This window comes from Rosa rugosa, chromosome 4 (assembly GCF_958449725.1).
Source record: "Rosa rugosa chromosome 4, drRosRugo1.1, whole genome shotgun sequence".
Lineage (NCBI taxonomy): Eukaryota > Viridiplantae > Streptophyta > Magnoliopsida > Rosales > Rosaceae > Rosa > Rosa rugosa.
The window spans coordinates 9045997-9064352 of NC_084823.1; the positions used below are offsets into that span (position 1 = coordinate 9045997).

General features: G+C 39.5%; 3 protein-coding genes across 5 annotated transcripts; 2 read left to right on the forward strand and 1 right to left on the reverse strand.

The window, feature by feature from the left end:
- Positions 1 to 5609: 5609 nt before the first annotated feature.
- LOC133706686 (uncharacterized) lies at positions 5610 to 7509 on the forward strand. 3 transcript variants are annotated; one of them, XM_062132230.1, is made up of 5 exons: positions 5610 to 5742; positions 5947 to 5995; positions 6226 to 6278; positions 6989 to 7087; positions 7171 to 7509. In XM_062132230.1, exons 1-5 carry the CDS (start codon positions 5734 to 5736, stop codon positions 7264 to 7266), a joined length of 306 nt encoding a protein of 101 aa, XP_061988214.1. In that variant the 5' UTR covers positions 5610 to 5733; the 3' UTR covers positions 7267 to 7509. The 3 variants fall into 3 exon arrangements, 1 of the variants encoding a protein (XP_061988214.1); XR_009844671.1 differs by lacking the exon at positions 6226 to 6278 and having other exon boundaries at positions 5611 to 5742; XR_009844672.1 differs by lacking the exons at positions 5947 to 5995; positions 6226 to 6278 and having other exon boundaries at positions 5641 to 5742.
- Positions 7510 to 8159: 650 nt separating this feature from the next.
- LOC133744279 (uncharacterized) lies at positions 8160 to 8808 on the reverse strand. The gene is made up of 2 exons (XM_062172414.1): positions 8669 to 8808; positions 8160 to 8583 (listed from the first exon to the last, which is right to left on the reverse strand). The coding sequence occupies exons 1-2, from the start codon at positions 8806 to 8808 to the stop codon at positions 8160 to 8162; spliced, it is 564 nt and encodes a 187-aa protein (XP_062028398.1).
- Positions 8809 to 9675: 867 nt separating this feature from the next.
- On the forward strand, positions 9676 to 11605 carry LOC133706630 (protein ECERIFERUM 2-like). Its single transcript, XM_062132166.1, has 2 exons — positions 9676 to 10374; positions 10604 to 11605. The coding sequence occupies exons 1-2, from the start codon at positions 9928 to 9930 to the stop codon at positions 11483 to 11485; spliced, it is 1329 nt and encodes a 442-aa protein (XP_061988150.1). The 5' UTR covers positions 9676 to 9927; the 3' UTR covers positions 11486 to 11605.
- The last annotated feature ends 6751 nt before the right edge of the window (positions 11606 to 18356 follow it).

Below are 18356 nucleotides of genomic sequence, written 5' to 3' on the forward strand. Positions count from 1 at the left end.
TATTCTCTCGAAATCAAGTATGTTTTCTTTATTAGTTTTTGGTTGTCTCTGCTACCCATTACTGAAACCTTAAAATGATAACAAACTACAAGCGAAGACTACTCCTTGTGTGTTTATTGGTTAAGCATTGGGATATAAGGGCTTCATATGTTATAATCCTGTAACCAGCAAGTGTATAATTTCCAGAAATGTTATCTTTGATGAAGATCAGTTCTACTATAAGCGTACTTCCTCTCAGACTTCTCTGGCTTCAGTGGTGCCTTCAGTTTCAGCTTCGTGTTCTTTGCCTTGTCACACACAGTCCACAGTGCCTCACTTTGTCCAAGAACCACAAGAGCCTGCAGCGACAACTACTACATCTATGTCCACACCAGGCACATCTTTATCATCTCAGTTTGAGAATCTGAATACACATTGTGCAGACATTTCATCTCAGGTTATTCCTATCATCCCTAATAATTTGAATCATATCTCAGATACATCAAATCATAATCTACATATTAATGATGCTTCCAATACTACTCATATATCATCTGGGACTGTGTACATAGATGAACCCTATATTCCTATCTCAGATATTGTGATTGATATATATTAATCCACCGAGTCTAGCTTCTTTTGACAGAATGAGATCTTTTATTCCACCTTCAAACTTGACTGTGAATGACCATCCCATGATCACCAGAAGCAAGCATGGAATTTACAAGAAAAAGGTATTCTTTGTAGCTGCATCTTCAAAACCAGCTTCTTCTGATATTGAACCAGTTTCCTATAAGCAAGGTATGAAGGTTCCTGAGTGGAAAATGGCTATGCAAGAAGAGTATGATGCTCTCCTGCATCAACATACTTGGATTTTGGTACCTCTTCCACCACAGAAGAATCTAGTAAGTTGCAAATGGGTTTTCAAGTTGAAGAAAAATGTAGATGGATCTATTGCCAGACACAAGGCCCGGTTGGTTGCACGGGGCTTTAGTCAAGAAGAGGGTGTCAACTATGATGAAACATTCAGTCCGGTAGTTCGACATACTACAGTGCGACCTTTTCTTGCTCTTGCTGCTCAGTTTAACTAGAAATTGCATCAGCTAGACGTGAAAAATGCATTTCTGCATGGAGTATTAAAAGAAGAGGTTTATATGTCCCAACCCCCTGGTTTTGAAGATTCATCATGTCCCACTCATGTGTGCAAACTCATTAAGTCTCTCTATGGTTTAAAACAGGCACCAAGGGCCTGGAATGAAAGGTTTGTCACTTTTCTTCTCTCTCTACAGTTTAGAAGTTCTCATTCTGACCCATCTTTGTTTATAAGATCTGAGAAAGGTACAATGGTTTATTTGCTGCTTTATGTTGACGATATAATCATAACTGGTAATAATGAAGATGAGATTCAATATGTTAAGCATTCTCTCAAACAAGAGTTTGAAATGAAGGATTTGAGGCTTCTGCATTATTTTCTTGGGTTGCAGATTCAATATATGTCATCTGGTGGTATCTTTATCTCACAGTCTAAGTATGCAAAGGAAATTATTGAGAAGGCAGGAAGGCAGGTATGCATGGCAGCAAGTCTTGCTCCACATCCTGCTTACCTTATGCTAAATTGCTTCGAGATGAAGGTCTTCCATATTATGATATTACACACTACAGAAGTATTGTTGGTTGTTTACAATATTTGACCTTTACAAGACCAGATTTGGCTTATAGCGTAAATACAGTGTGTCAGTTTATGCAAGCTCCAATTGAGGCTCATTATGCTGCTGTGAAAAGGATTCTGAGGTATCTCATTCATACCACCAACTTTGGTCTTACTTATAGGTCTGCCTCTCTTGAGTTGAGGGCTTTTTCAGATGCCGATTGGGCAGGGGACCCAAATGAGAGGAGGTCAACCACCAGATTTGTGATTTATTTTGGTAATTGTCCAATTTCTTGGTGTTCTAAGAAGCAATATTCAGTTTCTCGGTCCTCAACTAAGGCCGAGTATCGCGCCATGAATGATACAGCCTCTGAGATCTTTTGGCTTCGGCATTTACTGCAAGATATCAACATTCAGCTTCCTAATGTTCCCATTCTTCACTGTGATAACAATCCAGTCCATAAGTCCAAATGCAAGCATGTGGAAGTGGATGTGCATTTTACCAGAGAAAAGGTACTACAAGGAGATTTAACATTACAGTTTGTGCCTTCCCTTGATCAATTCGCTGATATATTTACCAAGGGGCTTAGTACTGCTCAGTTTTCATACATGTGCTGCAACCTAGTGCTTGGGAATCCTACCACTAGTTTAAGGGGGGGGGGATGTAGAGACTATAGTACAAAATCAAGTAGATCAAGTTGTACAGGTCAATGAAGGTCAAAGAAGTTCTCAGACCTGTGAAAGTCAAATATTACTGCAAGACCAATTTACTTCAGGTGAAAGTGAAAGATCAGACTGTAATTGATGCAAAGAATAACCAATTAACAGCTGGAAGGGTTAGAAGATTCAAGTACAGTGTTTGTTACAAGTCTGTTCATTAGTTGTTAGAGTTGTTGTGATAATGCACAGATTCATGACATGTGTCATTGATCTGATGGTCAGTATGGAGTTAGTTAAGGCATAATCACTATAAGTAGTAGGTTAAGTACGATTAGTCTTTTTTAGTGTGTTCTAGCTCATTGTAAACATTCAGAGAAATATACCAGTAGCTCTTCTTTGCTTTCTTCTTTACCTTTCTTCTTCGTCTTCTACCTTTCTTCATTTCCATCAAAACCTTAGCATGGTGGCAACGCCGCTGATGTGCGACATATTGAAGATTAGTACGGAAGAGCTGCGGGAGACGATGGCGGCAGTTTATTCAGGAAGGGATGAACCGCTGACGGAGAAGCACGTGGTAGATGAGATGGTGTTTTTGGCTTGTGAGGACTCGGCGTTCGTCACCGGCCATAATTTGGTTATTGATGGTGGACTCGGCACCAAGTCCATAGCTGTATTGAAACAATGATGATACTACAGGACTCTGATTTGTCGCAAGTCGCAACAGTATCGAAGTACTTGTGTTGTGAGCTGATGTGAGCTCAATAAGTCAAATAGTGAATAAACATGGTTGTGTGTTCTTAATTTCTCATGAATCTCTCTCCAACTCCCTTTTTTTCCCCTTCTTTTCTGAGTTATTTTTTTTTTGTTTTTCTCTTCCAACCCTAAATAAGAGGCAGAACCTAATTCTAATACAATTTTTCATTCAGCACTTGAGCAATACAATTGGCAAACACCACTGCAGCTAGCTCTAGATCATGAGTGGGGTAGTTCCGATCGTGTACCTTCAGCTGTCTAGAACCATAAGCAACAACGCTACCATTCTGCATCAACACACACCCCAAACCCTGATGAGATGCATCACTGTAGATAACTAACCCACCACCACTAGTAGGAATAGTTAACACTGGAGCTGTAGTCAACCTAGTCTTCAACTCATTGAAGGCTTTCTCACACTCATCCGTCCATACAAACTGAGTGTCCTTCCTTGTTAACTTGGTCAAAGCCGAAGCAATACCAGAAAACCCCTCAATGAATCGCCTGTAATACCCTGCCAATCGGAGGAAGCTACGGATCTCTGTAACAGTAGTGGGCCGACTCCAACTCATCACCGCTTCAACCTTCGAAGGATCCACATAAACTCCATCATTCGAAACTACATGACCAAGGAACTTGACTTCCTTCTGCCAAAAATCACACTTCTCAAAGTTGGCAAACAATTTCTTCTCTCTCAATGTCTGTAGCACAATCCGCAAATGCTTCTCATGCTCATCAGACGACCTTGAATAAATCAAGATGTCGTCAACGAACACCACAACAAACTGATCCAAGTAAGGACTGAACATGCGGTTCATCAAGTCCATGAATGCTGCAGGTGCATTAGTGAGACCAAAAGGCATGACAAGGAACTCAAAATGTCCATACCTGGTCCTGAACGCCGTCTTTGGAATATCCTCATCCTTCACCCTTAACTGGTGATATCCAGATCTCAAATCAATCTTTGAGAACACAGTAGCCTCCCTAAGCTGATCGAACAAGTCATCAATCCTAGGTAAAGGGTACCTGTTCTTGATGGTCACCTTGTTCAGCTGCCGATAATCCACACATAATCGAAGTGAATTATCCTTCTTCTTCACAAACAGCACTGGTGCACCCCAAGGAGATACACTAGCCTGTATGAACCCTTGTGCAAGTAATCCCTCAATCTGAACCTTCAACTCCTGAAGTTCAGCTGGAGTCAACCGATAGGGTGCTTTCGATACAGGGGCAGTACCTGGTATAACATCAATGGAGAAGTCCATTACCCTTTTCGGAGGCAACCCTGATATCTCCTGAAACACATCAGCATACTCCGAAACTACAGGAATCCCTGTAATCACTAAAGTACTACTCACTGATTCAATATGAGCCAAAATCCCTGTTCTCATGGCAATGTCGGACTTCAGACAACGGTAATGAAACACTCACTATGCCAATAACTCAATCATACAACAGACGTCAGACGACAGAAAGCTAATTTTCTGTTGTCTGAAATTTTCAGACAACAGACAAACCTAACTCTGTTGTTTGAATACCCACTGAAACACAGTTTTTTCATTTTGAGTAAATGGGTGACATTCAGACAACATTTTAATGTTGTTACTTGCAGATAGAGATGTACCTATAATTTCATTCCTCTGAAGGCTCTTATTGAAACAACATTTTTATGTTGTTGGCTCCAGGTAGAGAATTCATTCCTCTGAAGCCTCAAGCCTTGACTTATTCAAACAACAGTGATAAGAAAATTCTGTTGTCTGAATGAGTTGGACTGAAATTTTAGAAATCTCCCTCCCAATCGATTAAGGTATTTCCCTCTAAAAATTGGTCAAAACCCTAGTTGAGTCAAAGAGTGGTAAGCATCAGACAACGTAATTGTGTTGTCTGATTACATGTGAGAGTCAACTCATTTAACTTCTGTTTTTTATTTTTTGTCTAAAGGCAAAAATGCAAAATTGCCTTCTGCCTTTCATTTGTGTAAGCCCGACCTCATTCACGTCTCTCAATAAGTCTGCCTTTTTCTCTCAAGTTTCTCAGCTCAACTGATCTCAAACTGGGCAATGGGCATCTCTCAAGTCTCTATCGAAACTGCGGCCAGCGACCACAGGGCATCCACGACCGATTATCGGACCCTAATCTCAAATTCAGCAGCCATTCGAGGTGCATTTGAAGAAAACGCCCATCTAACAATCGTTTGAGAAGAACCCATTGAAGGAAGTAGAGGACGAGTTGATCTAGAGGAAGGTCCGACAGATCCTAGATCCAAAATTTGGGGGATTAATTTGAAGAAGAAATTGGGGCCGATTTTCCAGAAGGCTTGAAGTTGAAATCGAAGTTGATCGACGCGTAAGTACTCTTTCATCGTCACTCCGTATTTTCTTAAACATCAACGTCATCCTTCCTTTTGGGGTTTTTGCAGGGTTGCAAAGTTTGGTGCCTTGGTGGGAAATATGGACGTGCACCCCTGTCTGCTAGTTGTTTCATTCACTACGGCCTCAGATTCTTCTGCTCAAGGTGTAACAACCGGGAAAAGAAAAAAAAAAAAAAGGGTTTGTTTAAGGGCTTTTTGGTATTTGGCCACTAGGTAGGAGGGTTTTATTGCCATCGTGCTTTTCTGATTTCACCGTGGGTTTTGATAGAGACAGAAGACGGAGTTAGCGAATTGGGGGAAAGAAGAGGAACTTCAAGATTGGATGCCCAAGGTAAATTCGTGCTCTAAACTCCTTAGTAAGGCTTCATTGTGTATTTTAGACGCATTCGATTAATTCTAGGTTTGGATTTATGGAATTGCCATCATTTTAAGGCCTTTCAACGAGATCCAACTTTGGGTATTCTAGTGATGAATTCTAGTGATGAATTCTGGGAGATGACACTAAGTACTCATGGATTTCATATAATTGTCTTAGGCTGAGAAGGTTGGTGGGGATTTGAGGGGGTGCTTAGCCTACTTTACAGGTAAGTGATCCTTATCTTAGCTGGTGTTTCCTTCCAGTTGCTAAATTTGGGTTTATTGAAATGCTTTCTCTCAGCTTGAGGTAGGGAATCAAGTTAATTGTTTGATTTCTGGAAGTGTGGGATATTTGAGTTATGCTGGAAATTCTAATATGGATCAAGCATGCCGTTTTTTTTTCCCTGACGCAAGTCATGGTATATAGTTTTCAATTTGTTTTCTATTGAATTTTCAGACTACTGTCTTCTGGGCAATGAAGCACTGTTCTGCATAATTACAAGTATAGAGGTGTTAAAGTTCCTTTATTTTATAGGCACTGCACTATACTATAATCATAGCTATCACTCATGTATAATCAGATAATTATCATAAGGAAGCATGCCGTTAGCTAAACTTCTATGCACTGCACAATTTACTTATATATATATATACACACACATGTATTTATTTACATGGAGTCATAGACACACACATATTTGTACGCAAGCACATAGACGCACGCCTACTCCATACATGTTTTTATTTATATTCAATAATTGCAGCTCGGCAAGACCCCTATTGTTCTTTTTCTTGAAGTACTGTTAAGGTTGACTATGTTGTTTTAGGAACCTAACCACAGGGTTAAGTGTGGGTTAAGGTTGACTATGTTGTTTCTGGTAGCTGCGTCTTTGTATTATATTTCAGAAAAGCTCTATCTTTGTTATATTTAGTATTTCTTACACACCTCAGGTTCTGTAATCACCATTTGAGTTGAATGACCATGCCACTGAAAAAATTCTTCCGTATTGTAAAATGTTTATAGAATTTGCTGTGTAACAACATTTTAATGTATGCCTGTTTTTGTTTATTGTGAGCTAGAATCTAGGTATAAACATTTCTGCTGACCCCAATTATCTGTAGCCATTATAGCTAGAATCTAGGTATAAATCCTTTTGCTGGCCCCATTATGATCATTCCACAACTTTTTGGCTGGTACTTGACATTTTCATATGTTGCAGGGCATTCCGGAGCAGCAAGGTGATAAAACCTGTGGGTTTTGGATTATGCATTACATGAAGGACATAGTGGAGGACAAGAACCAAGAGTGGAGTGCTAAGGTAATATATGTTAATGTATTTCAGTTCTTCAAAATGGCTTACATTCCAACTAATATTAACTTTCATATTTTCTATTGTTGCAGTGGGACAGAAAGGGAAGCAATATGTACACACAAAATGATATTGATAAGGTTCGGGCCGAGTGGGCACAATATGTTGCCCAATTTCAAGAAAGCTAGTGCCTAACTCTTATATATATCTGCTTTTGGACATGCATCACCTATATAACCCAGTTTAGGAAGCTATAGGTACTAGTTTTTTGCTTTACATGCTCGATACTGTGATGTTTGTTGCATTGCCTTTATCGATCATGTCTTTTGTTTCATGGATGGGGTTGTATTGAACTGATGCATAGCAGGTTGTGTAATATACTAAATGATTTGCCAGTTTGATGAAATGACATTTTCTGGATTTCCAGATTACCTAATGAACAGTACAGATTTCAAAAAAGTGTGTTGTTGGATCAAACAGAAAACAATAGAAATGGGAAAATTCTATTGTTGTATACCAACTCAGACGACAAAAAGTTGTAGTTTCAATATTACCATGTAGACAGATATATGAGAAATTATGTTGTCCATTCAATTAAACAACAACAGGACTAGGAAAATTCATGTGATCTTAGTTGCTTAATATCAACACAATCATATGGCTCTAATTGATATCAGACGACAGATAATTGTGGTTCAAAGGTACATACAACCACAAATAATATGGTTCTAATTGATATCAGATGACAAATAATTGTCGTTCAAAGATACGTACAACCACAAATAATTGTCTTTGAAATAGCTATTAAACGATAGAAGATAAAGATTGCTGATGTCTATTTATATATAAGATAACACATTTCTGTTGTCTGAAATATTCATAACACACACCTATACATGTGAGGAATCAATCAGACAACAGAAGACCAAAAACATGTCTGTCGTCTGATTGCACTCAGACGACAGAGTTTATTTGTCGTCTGCTTGGAGAAGAGACGGCAGCGCCTCAGACGTCAGAAAATCATGCAATCAGACGACAGATATACTCTGTCGTCTGATTAACTTTTTGGCATAGTGACTGGTTATCCAGGAACACGGAAGGACACAATCATCCTAAAGCAATCAATCACTGCATGGTTCTGGCTCAACCAATCCATACCCAAAATCACATCATACGTGTGATCCGGAATCACAATCAAAGATGCAGAGAATTCTCTACTACATATCCCAATAGGGCAATCATCACAAAACATATCAAGTTCAAGGGATACACCGAGAGGTGATGTAACACATAAAGATCTAGTAAGAGGCATGGCAATCAAACCCAACACATCTACCACAGAACTAGATATGAAAGATTGGGAAGCTCCAGTATCAAACAGTACTCTAGCAAGATAGCTATAAACAGATATAGTACCTTCCACCCCGGTGCCTCCCTGTCCAATGGCGAAGACTCTAGCCTGACGTTCGAAACCCCTCTCCTCATACAACGACATACGAAGCAAGCTCAAAATTCATAATTCATATTATTGAACAAATATTGAATTACATAAATTTATTTAAATGAAATTTCGGGTCTTCACAATCACACCCAATGATCAATTGGATCACCTCATCAGTCATGACCTTGCACGAAATTGATAGTACAAGTCCATCAGCAACTTCCCACTTCATATAATCTTCAGCCTTCTCATTCACCCGTGCCTTGATAATACCAGTGATATGGCCCATCCTGTGGTAGAACAAAAGTGAAAAGTGATAGAACAAAAGTCAATCCTCTGAATAAGAGGAAAGAACAATGAACAAACAAAGAGACAATGTCCTTACACATATTTACTCTGATACCAAGTCAAATATTGAGTTGGAAAAGAGAAATGTTTATGAGAAAATTTTCTGATCTATATTAGGTTGTACAACCCTAGACTAAAGTACTACAAAACCAATTGTACCACAAGTTAGTACAACCTAATATAGGAAACCTATTCCTATAAGGTAACTACTAAATACATATATATTTTCTTAATAATTCAAATAATGACTCACAAGTCAACAAGAGGACGCTGGAAATTCTGTTTTTACTGGGTGCATCGATTGGTACTTTGGAAATTTTGTTGGGTTTAATTATAAATATATAAAATACTTAAATATAAACAATTTATTGGGTGCACTACAAGTTTTGCTCAATGCATTTAGAAACACCTCATTTTTTTTTAATAATGTTTATATATATAATTCTTGTCGCTTATTCCAAAAAAAAAAAAAAAATCTTGTCGCATCAAATTTAAATTAGCACTTACGTACAGAAGTGATTATAAATTCTTATTGGGTGCACCACGTAGGATAAGTCCCTTGCATTCATTTAATATGCGTTATGCGTTAGGCCATCTGAATTTTGGCGCGATTAATATTCATTTAAAAATAAGGTGCTCTCTGCATGTGCATGTATATTAATAGTTTAATACAATTACGCTTATGTTTGCAGGACCTTAGCAGATGAACTTGTCCAAATCCCTTAGTAGATGAACTTGTCCAAATCCATTGATGTACGCTTATGTTTGCAGGACCTTAGCAGACGAACTTGTCCAAATCCCTTAGTAGATGAACTTGTCCAAATCCATTGATGTACGCTTATGTTTGCAGGACCTTAGCAGACGAACTTGTCCAAATCCATTGATGTACGTCGGTACTGAATTACTGACTAGGAAATTAAATAGCCCTAGCCGCCCAACAAGACCTCATTAAGAGAGGCCAATTAGACTGGCCTAAAAGCGCGCATCTCGATGTATATATTGAGCCATTCTACACTTCAGAGTTCAGACTCGATCAGTTCCCTTATTTCTTTCTCTGAAAATGGTGTCATCCACTGAAACCATCCACTGCCTCAAGTCCAGCATGAGGCTGTCTACGGTTGTCCCAGCCACGGTGACCGCCCAAGAGCACAAGGTCCATGAGCTGACCAACATGGACTTGGCTATGAAGCTTCACTACATTAAAGGGATCTACTTTTTCAAAAGTGATGCAGTTGAGGGGCTTACGGTGCAGGACTTAAAGAAGCCTATGTTCCAACTGCTCCAACTCTACTTCGCCACCTCTGGGAGGATCCGGAGATCCGGAACAGGCCGTCCTTTCATTGTGTGTAACGACGGCGGTGTGAGAACTGTGGAGGCATGTTGTGACAAAACCATTGATGAATGGTTGGCCACGGCTGTGGAGGATAATTCTGTGTTTGATGACCTGGCTTATAATCGAGCACTTGGTGATCCTGATCTTGGTTTCTCTGCTTTGGTCTTTGTACAGGTAAAATCACTAGCTCATGACTCTTGTCAATCATGGAAATGGCCTCTACGATATCGGTACAATAATAATCTGGTCGAGTATCACAAAGAAAAATAATTGCAGGTTATAGATAGTAAGAGATGAGCCTACTCCGGCATGATCGAGTACTTTAAAGATACTTAACTTTTTCGATAGTAAAGCTACATCTAATTCCATGGTATTTGTTGTTTGATGTCGTACTTCTAAGCAGTTCACATGGTTCAAATGTGGAGGAATATCAGTGGGACTTAGCTGGGCAAATGTTCTTGGAGATGCATTTTCAGCCTCTGAATTCCTCAACCTGTGGGGGAAGATCATGGCGGGTCACATGCCACTTAAGTCTCAGCACATGCCAGATCCTGCAAAATATGAGTTTCCACTTCTAGTACTTCCCAAGCTAACACCAAATGCCCTTAAAAGGGTTGATTCAGTTGGTGATTCATGGGTCACACCAAGCAGCTGCAAAATGAAGACACACACTTTTCATGTTCCTACAGACAAAGTGGACCATTTCCTCTCAAACCAAACAGCTAAGGTCTCAGCTTTTGAAGTACTTTCTGCAATCATATGGAAATCCTTATCCAAGAGTAGGGAAAGCCCAGAACAGTCAAGGATGGTGACTATTGTTTATACAAACAAATCCCTTAGAGGAATGAAATTTCTAAGTAATGGGATGGTGTGGAGCACAGTTGAAGCAGATTTCTTAGTTGCAGAAGCTGAGGTCTCAGAACTAGTGGAGCTGATTTTGAACAAAAGGGTAGATGAGAATGGCATGATTAATGAAATGATGGGGAATAACGGAAGTGGGGAGTTATCTTCAGACTTCATAGCATATGGAGCAAACTTGACATTTGTGAATTTGGAAGAGGCAGAGATTTATGGGCTTGAATTGAAGGGGCAAAAGCCAGTTTATGCAAATTATTCCATTAATGGAGTTGGTGATGAAGGGGTTGTTTTGGTGCTTCCTGCTGGGCCAAAATGTGGTAAGGATAGAGATGATGTTAATGGTGATCGAACTGTGACTGTGGTTTTGCCTGAAAATCAACTTGCACAGCTGAAAGTTGATCTAAAAAAGAATTGGAATATTGCTTGAAATCGAATTGCTTTAGTAATATGATACTAAAAATTCGTCAAGTATGGGCTAGTATGAAATTTGTATGACCTAATAAAAATCCAAATAATACTCAATAGCTATGAGTGTATTTTTTTTTCCCCTCTGAATGGGAAGATGAGTGATCATATCAGGCAAGGTTTTAAATATCTGCGATATTTCCGATATATCCCCCAATATCTCACTTTTTTGACGGACCGATATATCTTGTGTTGTTACAATCCCGGTACACTATTCAAACGGTGTAGCGGATAATCCTGCAGGTCAGGAGAACCAGAGCGGTGATCGAGCTGTTTAGTGTAGCAGTATTTGATTTATCGCATTTGTTTTTGTGAGGTTTGTTATGCTCATTGAGCTTTACTATTTTAAGTTGGTGAGAGTGTGCTGTAATAAATAATTTGAAGATTCGGTTTTCGTATTGTTGAGTGGGTGAGGTGCGGTTGTTTATGAAAAAAATTCAGGACGTTTATTTGATTAAGTTGTTTAATTCATGTTTCGGATTTGAATTTGTTATTCAAAATTCGGGGCATGACAGTGATAATGTTGTAGAAGTTTGGAAGACGCTCAATGGTGTTTACATGAATAAATCTGATTTCTCTTAAATCTATGAGTTTTTGTGCAAGGTAATAAGGATGAAGCAGGATGGGCAGGCAGTTTCGGTGTTCTACACCCAGCTGAAGAATGTTTAGGCCGATATTGATCAGCGACGACCGAACAAATTGAAGAATGTTGAGGATATTTCTTGGGTGAGAAGGAGTTGGAGCGAGTGCACCATTTTCTGAGTGAAATGGATGCTAGGCATGACAGGCTAAGGGAGAACTACTTCGTAGGTAAGAGCCTTATTCTCTTATTGAGGGTTTTATCTACATCCTAAAGGATGACTCTCAGAAGGATAGCGAAAAGGCAGTCCATTCAGAGATCTCTAGCTTGACCATCCAAGACAAGCCCCCACGAGCTCAAGGTCCACCGCCTGGCTTCTCTACACCACCATCTGGACTTATTCCTATGACTCAGGGTTCTTCATTAGGAGCCAATTCTAGTGGGTCTGTATGCTAACACTGCAATCCGGTTGGACACACAAAGGAGAACTTCTATTAGCTGGTTGCGTATTCTGTTGGATATTTCAGTAGACCCAAGCCAACTAGGCCCCAATGGAGAGGGAAGACAGTTGCCAATCTTGTTCGGAACTCGGGGTACTTTGGTGTTGTAGGGCAAGATCATACCACACGCAAAGATGGTAATTATTCAGGCTCAATGGTTGATAGAGGTACTAGTAAGATTGGTATAACTTTGAAATTTTTTAACTTTGTAGGTTCAAATACATGGATTATTGATTCATGTGCTTCAGACCATATGACCTATGATAGAAAATACTTTATCAGCTTATCCACCTCAAATGTTACCAATGCTAATGGTGAATCGCTTCCTGTTCTAGGTATTAGGTCTATAAGAATCACACCCACCTTAGTATTGCATGATATCTTATATGTGCCTGACAATTCCCATCACTTAATTTATGTTCCTCAACTAAATACTCAATCCTTGTGCACTGTAACATTCTTTCCCATGTATATTCTTTTGCAAGATCTTCTGACCAGGGAGGTAATCGGCATAGGGTATTTGAGGGGGAGATTATTTAATCTAGATCAAGCATATGCAGGATAGAAGCCGAGGAAGAATGACCTAATCGCTTTGACTTTGAATTCTAGAGAGCTGAATGAAGTTTGTTTATGGCATAGATGTTTAGGGCATCATTCTTTTAGTGTAATGCGCAAAAGGCCCTCTTTATTTGTTGTCATTGATAAGTCTTCTTTACATTGTGAAACATGTGTTTTGGCGAAAAGCTATAGACTCAGTTATCCATTGAGTCTCTCTAATAAAAATTGCATTCTTTTTTAAATTGTTCACTCTAATGTGTGGGGCCCTTTCAGAGAACCCACTGTGTCCGAAATGCAATATTTTGTTCTCTTTATGGATGATTATATTAGATTGTCTTGGGTTGCATTGCTTAAATCTAAGGATACTGTGTTTTATGCATTTCAAGATTTTAAGAAAATGATTCAAACACAATTCAATGGTCTTGTAAAAGTTTTTCGTTCTGATAATTGGAAGGGGGGGGGGGGGGGGGGTTGGTGGGGGACGGAGTTTGTCAATCATGATTTTCAAAAACTTTTTCAAGAACAAGGCATAATTCATCAAACCACTTGTCCCCAAATACCAGGGCAAAATGGTATCTCTGAGCATAAAAATCGTCATCTCTTAGACATAGGTAGAGCGGTTATTATTTGGTGCTCTTATGCCCAAGTATCTATGGGTTGAGCCCGTCCAAACAACATCCTATCTTATCAACCATCTTCCTTCTAGTATCCTTCAGGGGTACTATTATTTGGTGCTCATATGCGTAAGTATCTGTGGGGTGAGGCAATCCAAACAACATCCCATCTTATCAAATGTCTTTCTTCTAGTATCCTTCAAGGCCGTATTTCCTTTGAAGTCTTGTCAATCCATGTCTGACAGGATCCACTTGGCCATGCAGGGCCCATTTTAGGAATCACTCAACCGAAAATTCGGTAGAATCATTCCTAAATATGGACTACCCAAAACCTAGAAAAAAATTTAACACTTCTCATATCAATAACCGCCCTCAACTCGTAGAGCATAGCTGCTTCCCACAATTCACAACAAAACTCCACAACTGGACATAACACAATATAATACTGAATGATCTCAAGTTACAATTGCACTAGAGTTTGGTAATCAGAGAAAACTAATACTTTCTCAGGATATATACCACATATAAGGGTACATAAATCCTACAATGGGGAAGCAATGACAACTAACAACTGTGCTCGACTCCAAGGACACCCGACCTCAACAAAACTAGTCTGCCAAACTGGGCATTTGAAACCGCAGGACCTAGGAAAAAGTATTTGGAAAAGATGTTACAGTGAGTGGACGAAAATAATAATATTAAATAAAAGAACTTTAAATACTTTCCCGCTTTACTTTTTCAAAATCTTCGATGCATGCAAACATTTATGAAACACTTTTCTTTAAAACCAAAAATCCAGTAAAAATGAACCAGCCTTGCTGGTTAAGCATCAAAGTATAGTATGGGGAAGGAAAAGTTATCATACAATAAAGAGAGCCTCCCAGCTCTAGTAATAGCCTTCCAGGCTAAAGGCTCAACTGCGACCTACAAAGTATTATGAGAAGGAGCAATAAGCTAGCTAGCAATAAAATATAACAACCTAAGTATGGTGAAGAAGATAAATTCAAAAACCAAGAGAAAACATGTGGTGACCCGAGAGAGGGTTCCCACAGCACCGTGACTCCGAGCCAATGAGAAGCTGACACATCACGAATGACATCCCGATTACTCATCAACCCGAAATCGCAAAGCCTTTTGGGTTTAGGTTGTTGGTTTACAATACATTTTCTTTGGGCAAATCATTCTAGCAACCGAACAGCATATTTTCAAAAGTGGAATTTAAAATGGGCTAAAAGCTTTGGGCTTACAATAGGAGCCCAATTTGGAAAGCAATTAGTGAACTTCAGGTATAAGAGGCGCACCCCAGGGTTACGGGCCTCTTGAAGTTCTGGTAAACGAGGAGTAAATAAATAAATAAAAAGTAAATAAATAAGTGACTCCAAAATCCGATAAGGGTCCAAAACGTTCTTTTAATAAAGTCAAAGAGAAATGCATCAAGCTGGGCCATATGCCTCCCCTGTACGCTCCCCGACCACATGTTCAAAACCTGTACACTGTTGTAGGGGTGAGCTTTCATCCTTGCTTGCCCAATAGGGGCCGACCCTCCCATGCTAGATTTGAAAATAATATACTTGAAAATATTTACTACATAATATTGTGCACGTTTATCGAAAATACTTTAAAAAGAGGCAACCACAAACATTTATTCTCTTTTATAAAATATATATATGTAGCGTGCTTCACACAACTTGGACCTCTGAGATACTTACCTGCCGGCTACTCTGAAACAATCAGTGACCGGCCCGGTTCGTCATCCTTCGAGAACCGGCAACTACTTTGTAGTCCTTGTGACTACAAGTAGCAAAAGTGTCTATTTCCTGGCCCTGAGTGTCCTATGACTGTTCACCGTCAGTACTTACCTTTCCTCGATGCACATAGGAGCATAGCCTCCTCCAGAGGTTCACGGTTATCAACATCGTGGGATACCTAGGAATCAACCCGTCTAGGTCCCATTCACTTTCAGGTCACAAGTACAAACATACAATGGGTACTATCTCAACATACAAGTCTAGCCTCGGTTTTCGCAATTAGCAATTATCAGTTATGCAAACACAAATATCACGAGGCATCGACTAATGAACAACCAAAAACGTACTTGCAGGCAACATACTATCATACTAGAGCATTCTACATATAGAAAAGCCTGTAACAAGGAAGGGACAGCTCACCCTACCTGGATATGGAGTGCTCGTCCACAATTAGATTCATTCTCGACTTTCAATACTTCGTCCAAATCCAAATGCACACTCACGGGTCCTTTATAATAAAATTAACCAATGAGTAAGTTGATAACATTACAACTCAATTAACCAAGCAACCCAATTCTTTTACTCAAATCTCTTTAAGTCCATCGAATTATCTTTTGATCAAAACAACGATCTAGAACTTATGCTTGAAAGTCTTTTAGTAGATAAAATCTATTACCCATTCCCAAATAATCCAAATATGTAGCATTTGATCATTTGGGAAATGGGAATCATGCTCTTCGCGTGTGTCCATTAAGTGTGGTTCGAGTCAACCCTTTTTGATCTCCTTTTTGCTTGGCGTTTAAATCTTAAGCGAATAATTATCAATTACCATTCGCGAATGACTTTGATTCACTATAGTCGTTCCGAGATATGGTAACATTAGAGTACTTATAATTTGGCCCATTACCTTTAACTAGATCCTACTTTAGCTTAAACATGTAAACTTCACCATTTTCATTTCCGAGTCCCACTCAACATTGATAATTACTCGACTTCTTCATTTTCTTCCACCAAAACTATTTACCTTACAATATGACAATTCAAACTCCATCACCATTCAAACTAACCAAACTAATCTTCTTTACACATTTAGCCATTTCATACTTGTCCTTATTTAAGCTAAATTCTCAACAATCAATCACTCAAAGAAGCATTAACCATTCAAGGAGCATACCAAATTCATTCCATTCGATAACAACCACTAGAATTTTACAATCACCACACCAAAAGTACTCGGGTAGCTAGAGACCCAGTCCCTTACCATGTTCCTTAAAAGAATTCCTCGACTTGGCGCAGCGGTGGTTTTCAATTTACTGCCCTACATCCAAACCTCAAGTCTCCATCTCCACAACAAAACAACAACTTATTCAATTAATCTCAAAGTCCAAACAACAATCAAACTCATAAATTCATAGGCCTGCATTCCTTACCCATTTTCAGTTCTACCGAGACCACATCCTTCACCACGTACTGCATCCTGCAACCCCCATCATTTCTTCATCACTCCTTTAAGAACACATTCGAATTATCGAGGCCAGAAGCCTTCCCTTCTAATCTGTATTCCTCCTTCTCCTCCAAACCCAATATTCAAATATCCCAAATCGAAGAACAAAACATCAGAAATTCATTATTTCAAAAGTGAAACTCAATCGAATAAGGAAAGGGGCCTCCGGGTTGGCTTACCAGAACGATTGTTTACGCCAGCGGTATACACGGCGGAGCTATGACGGTCCACGTGCCAGCAGCAGCATGTGTAGCGCGTGTGGTGGCTCTAGTCAGAGTCGGAGGTCAAGAGTCTGGGTGTTTAGGAGGTTATACAACGATGATTGTATCCATGCCGGTATTGTATCCCAATTCAAACCAAAAATTGGAGATTGGAGGTAGGCAGTGGCGGTACTCTGACATGAAGCATGTTTATGGTCTTCCGGTGTCAGACGGTGCAAAGGCTTCAGGTTTTGTGGTGATTGGCCTGGTCTGAATTGATTGGTGATGGCGGTGAGTGCAGAAAGTGATCAGAAGTAGCCTTTTCGGCTAGGATGGCAGCGAGAGCTGTGGTGGTCGCATGCGGTGGCTGGAGGCGGTGCATGTCGTCGAGTCGGGTTGGGTTTTGGTTGGTTTTGGGGGTAGCGTTGACTGGTGGTGGCGGCTTCGTGAAGTGGTGGCCGAAGACGTGCTTTTCGGCGAAGGCATAGGGACCTTGAAAGAGGGGGGGGGGGGGAGAGAGAGAGACACGACCGTGAGGGAGAAAGGAAGAAAAATGATGCTAGGGTTTTCTCAATGGCTCCCCTTCTATTTACACTAGGCCAAAAATTCAATCAGACAACACATATAAGACGACAGCAAACATTTTAACTGTCGTTTGAAATAATCAGACAACAGCAAAAAAAATTCTGTCGTCTGAATTTTAAATCAGACGACAGTTGTTACATTACTGTTGTGCAATTGTAAATCAGACAATGGTTGTTTTTCCGATGTTGTCTGAATCATCAATTCAGAAAACAATTATTACATTGATGTTGTTCAAGGTTGATTAACACAATGGATGAAAAAAGATGTCGTCTAATTGTTTTTTATCATACAACAGTTATTACTTCTCTGTTGTGCAATTGCTATTAATGGTTGAAGAAGATGTTATCTGATTGTTATTCACACAACTAACAAACTATTATCTGTTGTGTCACTTTCTTTCAGATAATGCGCTTGAATTGATGTTGTCTGAATTTTAGGGTTTATATGCTGGCGCTCTTACACTTGGGCTGAATTTTCAATTTTCACTTCCCTCCATTCGACCAAATTTCAATGTTTACATGGAGTACTATATAAAGGAAGGATT

Coding starts and splice junctions, on each gene's coding strand:
- LOC133706630 (XM_062132166.1), top strand. CDS start 9,928: ATGGTGTCATCCACTGAAACCATCCACTGCCTCAAGTCCAGCATGAGG. Junction 10,375..10,603: donor CTGCTTTGGTCTTTGTACAG/GTAAAATCACTA, acceptor ACTTCTAAGCAG/TTCACATGGTTCAAATGTGG.
- LOC133706686 (XM_062132230.1), top strand. Junction 5,996..6,225: donor GTGCTTAGCCTACTTTACAG/GTAAGTGATCCT, acceptor TTGAATTTTCAG/ACTACTGTCTTCTGGGCAAT. Junction 6,279..6,988: donor GCATAATTACAAGTATAGAG/GTGTTAAAGTTC, acceptor CATATGTTGCAG/GGCATTCCGGAGCAGCAAGG.
- LOC133744279 (XM_062172414.1), bottom strand. CDS start 8,808: ATGGGCCATATCACTGGTATTATCAAGGCACGGGTGAATGAGAAGGCT. Junction 8,584..8,668: donor GTGATCCAATTGATCATTGG/GTGTGATTGTGA, acceptor ATGAATTTTGAG/CTTGCTTCGTATGTCGTTGT.